The 9,710-nt window shown below is 65.4% G+C and overlaps 2 protein-coding genes across 2 annotated transcripts in view; both read right to left on the minus strand.

Moving 5' to 3' along the window:
* Positions 1-1,555, minus strand: part of VPS4A (vacuolar protein sorting 4 homolog A) — a 6,123-nt gene extending 4,568 nt beyond the window's left edge. Inside the window, exon 1 of the mRNA XM_006027854.3 lies at positions 1,505-1,555. Within this exon, the coding sequence (XP_006027916.1) occupies positions 1,505-1,555 (51 nt within the window). The remainder of the gene's footprint in view (positions 1-1,504) is intronic.
* SNTB2 (syntrophin beta 2) overlaps positions 1,044-9,710 on the minus strand; it is a 21,723-nt gene continuing 13,056 nt past the window's right edge. Inside the window, exons 6-8 of the mRNA XM_025209172.1 lie at positions 8,752-8,948; positions 4,893-5,077; positions 1,044-4,554 (exon numbers count right to left, since the gene is read on the minus strand). Of these exons, the coding sequence (XP_025064957.1) occupies positions 4,462-4,554; positions 4,893-5,077; positions 8,752-8,948 (475 nt within the window). The 3' untranslated portion in view covers positions 1,044-4,461. The remainder of the gene's footprint in view (positions 4,555-4,892; positions 5,078-8,751; positions 8,949-9,710) is intronic.

A 9,710-nucleotide genomic window follows, 5' to 3' on the forward strand; every position in this document is an offset into this window, starting at 1 on the left:
GGGAGGGGGAGCAGACGAGACGAGAGGGGAGCAGACGAGACGCCTGGGGAGAGGGAGAGAGCGCCCCTGGCGGCCCCGCCGGGAACTGCCGCCCCGCAGCGCCCCCTGGCGGCCCCCTGGCATCCGCTGCGACTCCTGACCCCAATGCTACTCCTGACCCTGAACCTTGATCCTAATCCTACCCCTGACCCTAAACCTCGACCCCAATCCTGCTCCTGACCCTAAACCCTGACCCCAATGCTACTTCTGACCCTAAACCTTGAAACACAACTTTGGCTCTGACCCTAAACCTTGATCCCAGTTCTACTCCTGCCCGCAAAACCCAACCCCAATCCTACTCCTGACCCTCAACCCCTTCCCTGACCCTCAACCCCAGCTCTGACCCTAAACCCTAATTCCTGGCCTAGGTGCACACGGGGATCGAGGCTGTGTGGTGTGTCCTCGTGAGCAGGCTGAGTCTGCGGTCCCGGGGGCCGGCGCCCATCCCTGCAGCGGGACAGCGGGGACTGGGAGGCACGAGGCCCCCTGACCACGACGGTCGCTCCCTGGGCACGGCCCAGGGGTCGACACTGAAGGGCTCCAGGTCTGTCTCGTGGCACTGGTGTTGTCGTCGGCAGCTGGAGCCCTGGTGCGAGCTGCGCACCACCCTTCGCTGGGGCACCGCTCCTGAGGGTGACCCCGATGCCAGCCCGAGCCCCACTAGGGCAAATGCAGACCGAGTCGCGTGCCCCAGCACCGAGCCTGCTCCAGCCCGGGCCCCGTGGGGCAGCGGGTCCGGAGACGCTCCGCGTTCATTTAAACAAGCGCCTCACTCTCGCGGGCATGGAGGGAAGCTTGAGGGTGCGATCCCACCCTGCGGACACCCCAGCTCTACTGAGATTTGGGGGTGGGATGGAGCCCCTGGTCACGAAGCAGAGCCCTGATGTCCCTCCCCGGGGACCGGGACCCTCCCCTCGCGAGTCGGGGCTGGTGGCACGTGGCCTGGCGTCTTCCCCCCGTGCTGAGCGCTCCCCGGTTGACCCCCCGCCACTTCTCCAGGCCGAAGCAGAGGGAGACCAAACACGAGACCCTAAAGGCACCGACCTTTATTGGTATTTACAACAGAAAGGTTCAGCTCGGCCCCGGTCCCGCTGGCGTTGCTACGTACAATACAACGCAGGCCCCGCGCCGGCCGAGAGGTGCCTCCGAGCTGCATTTCTGGAGCACACGTAAAGCTTTCGTTCGGCGTGTAACGACCACGGACCGGCCTGCCCTGCCCTGCCTGGCTGGGGGGTCTGGATTTGGTAACCTGGACGTCCCGAAAGGCTGAGATTCAAAACCTCGAGGGGGAGAAGTCTGGTATAAATAGCGGCTTAGAAAGGGTACAAAAATAGAGCAGCCGGGACGGCCTGGCAGGACGAGGCAGCCCGCGCCTTGCTGCCGTCGAGCAGCGCATTTTGCACTGGTGAATATCTGTAGTGGTCCTGTGCAAGCTGCTCCCCAGGGCACCCGGGGCCTCCTGCACCCATCGGGGTCTCGTCTTGGGCACCGGGGCCTCGGGGGCTTTCTCCGACATTCACCCTTAACGCTGCTGCGCCGCGGTGGCTGGTTCCCGGCCGGCCGTGCTACGGGCACAGGGCGCCCCGCTAGCACGGCGGGGCCGAGGGGAAGGGACAGGAAGACAGAGGGGTCAGAAACAGCCCCGCAGCCTCCTCCCCCGGCTCCTGTTCACACGCCTGGGCGTGGACGGGCTCGGGTGAGAAGTGCGCGCACGTTGTCTCATGGCGCGGAGGCAAACGAGAGGTTTTGTTGTCGGGCACTTAGTACCGCAGCAGCTGCGGGTCCGCGAGCAGTTCTGCGCCCGGGACCCGCGTGCGCCCGGAGCGCGACCCTGCCCAGGCGGCACTTGCTTCGGCCAGCTCCACCGCCCTGTTCTTTATTGCTTCGTATTTGGCGCGGTGCAGCCAGCCGCGGCCGGAGCCCTGCTGCCCGCGGCACGGCCGACGAGCTTTGCACAAGACATTTTGCAAAAGGGCGTCATCCTGCCGGCGGACCACCTAAATGAACTGGCTCTGGGTGACCTTAGGCCCCTCTGGCTTGGGAAAGGTCAGCCATGCATCCCCCCCCAGCAGGCAAACCCCTGCACCGGCCACAGGTGTTAGTGACCACAGCATCGTTCACCCGAGAGGCTTGCACTGAAGACACCCGCCAGGACCGCGACAAGCTGAGCACAGGGCATTCCCCCTCCCCTGCGTCCCTGACCGGCAGGGGCTGTGCCCTACTAGCACGTTTCCTTCGGGCTCCGGAGAGGCCCTAGCAGAGATGTCTCCTAGTTCCCAGCGTCCCAGAGGTGACCGGGGAGGAGGCAGAGCTGGGATTTCGGGCTTCCACCCCGCTCCCTGCAAGGAGAGGTCACGCAGGAGCAAGCGCGTCGCCTGCATGGGCTCTGGGAAAGCCGCCTGCTCCGCTGGGCACAGACGCTGCTCAAGGTGCACCAAGCGGATAAAGCTGGTGGTGAGGGCACGGGGAAGGCCTCGGAAAAGGAAGCCGAAGAACGGCCCTTTCAGTACGGCGGTAAAGCATTAGACACCTTCAAAGCTAAGAGGACCTGAGTGGCTGGACTGGCGCGAGGCTCAGTGCTCCCAGGGGGCACGTGTGGGGCAATTAAGAGCTCGGGAGAGAACAGGGCAGCGTGCAAACGAGCCCCCTGCCCTGGCTGGGTCAGCGCGGGGCTGCCCGTCCACGGGGCCGTGGGTTCAGTGGGGCCGAGGCGGCCCCGGTGCTCCCAGGGCCACGCAGAGAGCGGCTTGGGGCTGAACACAAGGGTCCTGGCAAACAAGTGAGGAGCCACGGCCGGGACAGGAGGAGGAAGACGCTTGTCCAACCTCGGGGCAGGGTCGCGGAGCGGGGTGCAGTGCCCCTGGCACTGCCTCCCCCCCGCAGGTCCCCCGACTGCCCTCCGCGCAGGACCCTCTGCTGCCAGGCAGGTGCCAGATGCCCCGGCTGTGGGAGCGGGTGGTCCGAGCTTCCCGACTGCCTACGGCCCAGCAGCGAGACCTGGGGGCCCTGCTGCCCGGGTGAGGAGCCACCAGCCAGCCCAACCCACAGGCACTTCTGGGCTGACCCCACCACTGCCGCCCCATCCAGGGCTTTGCTAGTGACCGCTCACCCTCACCCACTGCTGCCCGCACTGGGCAGGATTAACCGCACCCAGGGGCAGCTAGCGGCACAGTGCCTACAGCCACAGCTGTCCCCGAGGCCAGGCGCGAACCGCAGACAACGTGCTCCAGGCTCTCGGCCCTTCCCTGGAAGCCCCCAGGACACTTCCTCCCCTTGAGAGCAGCCAGGCCTAGCAGCATGTGCATAGCAGCTCAGTCAGTGCTGGCAGAGCAAGGGGGGCATGGGAGGGAGATGCCCATTTGCCCACAGCAACACCAGCTTTCCAAACACCACGTTCTCTGGGGGACAGCGCGACTGTCTGGGCCCCACGCTGAATCCGGAGCCCTGTGCCGTCCTCCAGCCAGGACTCCCCTCACGCAACCCCGACTCTGGGGGCTGCCCTGACCCTGGTAAGACTTCATTAGAAAAGCAAAGGATGTTGAGGGGGGCCGAGGGGCCAGAGCAGCAGCCCCGGGCACCACGGGCTCCGCAGGGCTGCATGAGCTGAAGACAGACCCTGTCCCGGCCCCTCGCTGCTTTGTGCTGTTCAGTCCTCTGGCTGGGGCAGGCTCCACGGTGGGTGCGGGAGCGTCCCTGCTATGCCGCAGCTTGGCTCCCGGCTGGTGGAGAAGAGAGGCAGCAGAGCCCTCAGGCTTGGCCCCACCACGTGCATGGGTTTGGCCCCTGCCCTCCGGGCTCACGGGCACGGGGAAGCTCCCGAGAAAAACGGATCCACAGCGCTTCCACCTGGCTGCAGGACCAGGCGGTGTTGGGAGGAGCCGGCGCTGCTCCCCTGACTGCAGGGGCCTGGCTAAGCAGCCTGGGGTTAAAGCACCAAGGGGGGGGCTACACCCCCTACTCCCAAGAGCTGCCCCAGCCCCTCATGTGCATTCACCCCCTCATCACGACCCCCCAGGGCAGGCAGCTCACAGCTCCACACCGCCCAGGCCGAAGGCACATTTGGTAAGCAGTAAAAATGGCTTAATACCCCAGTGAGGATTAGTTCGAGTCGGCTCCTGTTGCTGCCATCGCCCCGCCAAACCGGCGGCCCCCGGCTCGGAGCAGCCAAGCACCGTCCGCGGAGGGGCTGAGCAAGGTGAGGTCAGACCCTCCCCATCCCGAGCTCAGCCGCGGGCAGGCAGGGGCGCAGCTCAGGAAGGCAGGGCTGCGGTGCAGGCAGCCAGCGGCTCCAGGAGCAGGGCTGCCACTCAGCCGCGAGCCCCGGGGCCTGGTCAAGGCACTAGTGTTGCGGGAGAACGTGGGGACGCTTGTGCTTTGCCGCTGCGGGGATGGGGGCGCGGCGCTCCGGCCGCCCTCCAGCCCCTACGCGAGTAGCCCCATGCGGGTGACCTTGGCGGACAGGAACGTGTGCAGCACGAACACGACGGGCTTGGGGCAGGAGTGCAGGTCCAGAGTCTGGGGAGGAAGGACAGGAGGCTCCGTCAGCTCCAGGTGCAGTGCAGGCACCTGCCCCAGGCTGAAACATCACTGTATGGACCCAGGGCACCCCTCCCGACCAGCCTCCCCCAGCTAGGGCAGCACCAAGGGCGGACTGGCTCTGCCAGCATGGTGCATGCATGGGTCAGCTGGATGCACCCAGCCGCGTGCGAGCGGGAGCTCCCAAGGCAGCTGCCCCACAGGAGGGCTGCGACTGCCAGCAAGGCAGGTGCTACCATCCAGAACTAACCCCCGTGCCACCCTAAGCCCTGGCCACCGAGGGACCCGGTCCACCACCCGCCCAGACGCGTCCTCACCAGCTCCCCTTCGGGGCCGCCGAAGTCCAGGTAGAGGTTCCTGATGCCGTCGTCCGCAGACATCCTCAGCCTCTCGTAGGGGTAGCGGAAGAGGACGCTGCTGGCACCTGCCTCGTCCCTGGAGATGGTGAAGCCGCTCTCGTAGTGAATCGTGAGCTTCGCCTCCTGGCCGTTCAGCGTGCAGCCTGCAGAGACAGCAGGGCCTCAGGGCTTGGCCACACAAACCCAGCCCCCGAGCCCCATGCTGGCCTGTGCCCCCGTAGCCCGGGGGGAAGCAGCCCCCAAGCTCACCCAGAAGCGTGCAATGACGGTGAACCACGAGCTGGCCTGTCTCAATGCCCGGGCACTGCCACGGGCACGAGGGCACTCAGGGCTCCTATCTGGAGACGGATGGTCCCTGCTGAAGAGCTCAGAGCTGGGAATTCACCATGCAGCTGGTAACCCGGCTCCGCTGCGGGTACAGGCCACACGGGGACAGGGGCAGTGCAAGCGTGCGCTGGGACGGGGGACACAGAGGAGGCTCTGGGGGCAGCGCTGGAGCCAGGACTAGATACATCCTGTAACTGAGCTGAGACTGGACGACCGACCCCCCGCTGGCGCCCTGGACCACGTCCCAAGCAGGCCGTGCTGGCTGCATCCGGGGACAGGATACGCCCCTCCCTGCTAGGGATCTCTCCCTTCCGTCTCGGGCAGTTGCCCGAAACAGTATCTGTGCCCAGGAAGTGCCAGAGATTGCTCAGGTTTTGCTTTCGCAGCCCCCCCCAGGGCGCACGGGGACCGGGCAAGACAACGAAGCCTCCAAGAACGCCTGGCACCGGCTCCCCACCCCGCCCAGGCTCAGCCGCAGGCACGAAGCGTTCGCAGGCGCACACGAGCCCAGGGCAGCCAGAGGAGCCTCGCAGAAGCTGCTTTCCCCCGTTTTGTGGCAATGGAAACACCTGCGATGGGCAGGCACTCACTGCCGGATCCTGCTGCTGGAGAGGGCCCCCGGGCCCTCCCAGAAGCAGTCCCCCCCACCCCCAAGTGCAATTTTTAGGCCATTGGGTCAAACGAAGGTGGTTTTGAACAGCTTAAATCAATCCCTGCATCACTGAGGACTTTGCAACCAGCCCTGCCAGACGGTCCCGATGCTGTTCCAGGAATCGGGGCTGGCAAGACCCGAATGTCTCGTGCCACGAGGGCAGCTTGCAGGCCCTGGCGACACACGAGCTCTGCCCCAACGGTGGGCAGCCACGGCGAGCGCAGAGGCCCGGGGAGCCTGTTGTCGCAGCACCCCGCTTGGTGCTGGAAGTGGGGCCAGGCCCTGCCCTTGGGGAGGCTCTAGGAAGGGGGTGCCCAGCTCCAGGAGGCTCACACCCATCAGAGGGAGCAGCCTGGGAGTATCGCTGGTAATCTAGCACTCAAACCAGCTTTCTGGCACCACCTCCAAGCCACCCGAGACCCTTTGCAGACACGTTTCCATCCCTATGTGAGCAGCATGCTCTTGGGGTCTGCTCAAAAGCTGGCAGGAGCCCCGTGCAAACCCCAGCACCAAGCCGATCGCTCGTTAGCTCAGCTGGAAGAAGCCACGGACCCTCCCAGGGGCTTTATGGGGGGGGCTGCGGCTGAACCGGCTCCTCCTAGGAAGGAGCCCCACACCACTTGGTACACAGCGGGGCCGGGCAGGAGAGGCCTGGTGAACGGCACCAAGTCTAGGGCTCCCCAGGCCTCTCTCTCCTTCCAGCTGCAAAGCTGCTGTTCCAGGAGGGTGGGACGAGGCCGGCCGTCTCGCGTGGCCCCCATCCAAACACCACCATGCTGTATGGGGAGAAGGGGTGGGAAGGACGGGGAGGCTTGCCCTGCTCTCCACGGGGCTAACCTTGTGCAAACATGCCCCTCGCTTCCTTCCTGCACACCCCAGCCCCGGCAGCCGGCGGAGCAGGCCGCTCCCTCTGGGCGCTAGAGGGAGCTTCCAGCCCAGGGCTCGAGCCGAGCCCAGCCCCGGCTTCCGCCTTAGCCGTCTCCTCGCACCGCTGGGCGCCCCAGCGCGGGGGCCATGTACTGACTCCCGGGTGCAGGGACTGGTCTGGCTCCTTCACACCCGCCTGCTTGGGGGCACCCCACGAGGCCCTAACAGCACCCCCATCTCTGCCCTTGACATGAGAGGCAGCCATGGGCCTCCTAAGGCCGGCCAGGCTGCTAGCCCGGGCGCTCAGCTCAGGCTGCAGTGGGGGCAGTAGCAGTGTCCCCCAGGGCCCATCCTCCTCCCCGACCCTTTCATGGGGTGCTCATGCCAGAGGGACCGTCCCCTGGGGTGGAGTGGCAGAAATGGCTTCGTGGAACAGACTGTGGCGTTGTGCACTTTGGGACTGGTGCCAGCACGTCCCTGCCGGGCGGCGGGTCAGACAGGAGGCGGCGAAGAAGAGAGGGGCCGGGGCGCGCTAGTCCCTGGCGGCTTGTGGCCATCCTACTGCTGCGGGCAAGCCTCAAGGACCCACCCAGCACTGGGGAAGTTACAGCACCCTCGTCTGGGGCGTGAGCAAGGCCCTGTTTCAACCAGGCCTGGTCACTCGGGTTAAAGAGCCTGATTAAATCCAACTGTGATGGGTAGAGACCAGGGCGCTGGGAAGGACAGGGGAGGGGGAGGCGCCTGACAGCGCCCGGCTTGTTCAGCGGAGCAGAAGCGAGGGTGGCGAGGGGATACAATCACGCTCTATAGACACGGGGCGGCAGAGCGCTGGGGACGGGAATTGCTACTGAAGATAAACAACAATCTCAGCAGGAGATCAACGGCTGCAGAGGGGCAGGGACGAGTCGAGCCTGCAAAGCGGGGGGCGGGGGGGGGGGGTGTGTGCATGCGTGCATGTGTGTGAGCGCTGGGCGCAGACTCCCCACTTCAGCTGGTAGCCTTTCTGCCCATGCTGGGCCCATCTGGCTGCAAGGTGGGGGCAGGAGGAATCCCCCCCTCCCCTGGTCAGATTAACAAGGACCCGTGCTGGGTTTCTGGCTTCCCTCTACAGCCCGAGGCTGGGTCCCCTTCCCCAAAGCTGTCCAAGTGCACGTGAACCTAACAAGTACGCCCCCTGCTCTTGACCCCCGTCACGCTGAAGGGCTCTCGCAAGACACTGCGTTGGCTGCAGTGCATGGGAGGGGCAGTGGACATGGGGACCCTCGGGGCAAATGAGCCTGGACCTGATGGGATGAGAGGCTCCTTCCAGCCTCGAGCTCTGCCTCCCATGGGCAGAGCCATCTGGGCAGCGGGCACCGTGACAGCCTCTCTCTGCCCCTTATGCTCCAGGGGTACCGGCCAGTATGGTACCAATGAGGTGCCAGCCAATCACCCTTGCACTGGGGATGCAGACACAACCCCCAGGCTCCTGTTGGCTGAAACTTCTCACCAAGGCTTCCCTGGAGCCATGGCTGGGACACTTGGCTGCAAGGCTGGAAGCTGCTCAGGGCACAGCGGGGGCACAAGTGTTGCGAGATAATTGCTTCCATTTGAGACTGCTGCGTCTGCCGGCAACACGGACCTCACAGCAGCCTCCACGCTCACCCCCCTGCCACCATCGCAGCACCAGAGCTGCCCGGCTCCTAGCACCCGGGAAGGTCTTTCCATGCCAGGGGACGTGGCTTTCTCCAAAAGCCCACGCTCCTCTTTGCCTCCTGTGCCTCGTCCAGGCCCTGTGCATCTTAGCGTGGGATCATGCCCTCCAGCTGGGTCCTGTGTGGCTCAGGACAAGCTCAGAGACCTCCAACCAGAGGCTCAGCCCCGGGAAGCTGCCAACACCGGGGCCTGGCTGCAGGTAAGCTGCCTGCCTGCCTGTGAGGTGAGACAACCAGGGCTCTGAGCCATGACTGCGCTCCGCTGTGTGCGCTGTACCTAGGACCACCTCCTTGATGAGCTCAGCAGCAGCGTGGCAGCCTTGCACCAGGACCCGGGTCCAGGATGAGAGGTCCCGATGCGTCTCCACCCGGAAGACGTGCATCTCGATGCCCTGACGGGAGCCCGTCCGCGTGGCAAAGGTGAGCTCGGAGCCGAGGCACGGAGACCGGCGCCCTGAGCCAGAGTGAACCAGCCTGCAGGAGAGGACAGGAAAAAGGAGGGTAGTAGAAGGGAAGGAGCTGACCACAGCTGTATGGGGCTTGGTTAATAGATACGAACCAACCCGCCACCCCTGTCTCCCCACAGCCAGCCCCGAACACCTGGCTTCACCCCCACTGCTCAGACATGCCAGAGCCCAGCTCCAGTGCCCTGCTCTCCCCAGCACATGCTGCATGCTGCCTTTCAGGGTGCCCCTGCTACCAGCCACTGAAAGGTCCATGTGTATCCAGAACAGCACCCCAGCACCAAGTACGGGGAGGGGAGGCCTGATCAGCCTTCACGATGATGGTACCCAGGCTGAGTGCGGCATGCGGGGACACAAGTGAGTGCCTCTGTCCGCACGGCGCTGGGAGGGAAAGCGGATGCCGGCTCCTCATGGGGCCATCTCGTGGACAGCCCAACAACGGGAAGCACTTGGGAGACCTGTCGTGCTGCGACGGCACATGCAGGCTTCCAGCAGTATTCGTGTGCACAGCGGCACTGTTGGGGGCCTTGTTGGGATTGCTTCCCCGCGGCAAGCAGGAAGTGATCAGCTTGCAGCCACCGTGGTAGCCTGCTCCCCGGCATGCCAGGCTGGGAGACCCGGGCCCAGCTCTGACCTCAGCTGATGCTGGTGGGTGCAGCTGGAACCACCGGTGTTACTCAGCACTGGGTCACCTCCCTGGACGGAGCCAGAGCAGACGGTGCATGTGTCACTAAGACCCCCCAGCTCCATGCAGCAGTGTCTGGCGGGGGGG

The sequence above is a fragment of the Alligator sinensis genome, unplaced genomic scaffold (assembly GCF_000455745.1).
Source record: "Alligator sinensis unplaced genomic scaffold, ASM45574v1 scaffold255_1, whole genome shotgun sequence".
Lineage (NCBI taxonomy): Eukaryota > Metazoa > Chordata > Crocodylia > Alligatoridae > Alligator > Alligator sinensis.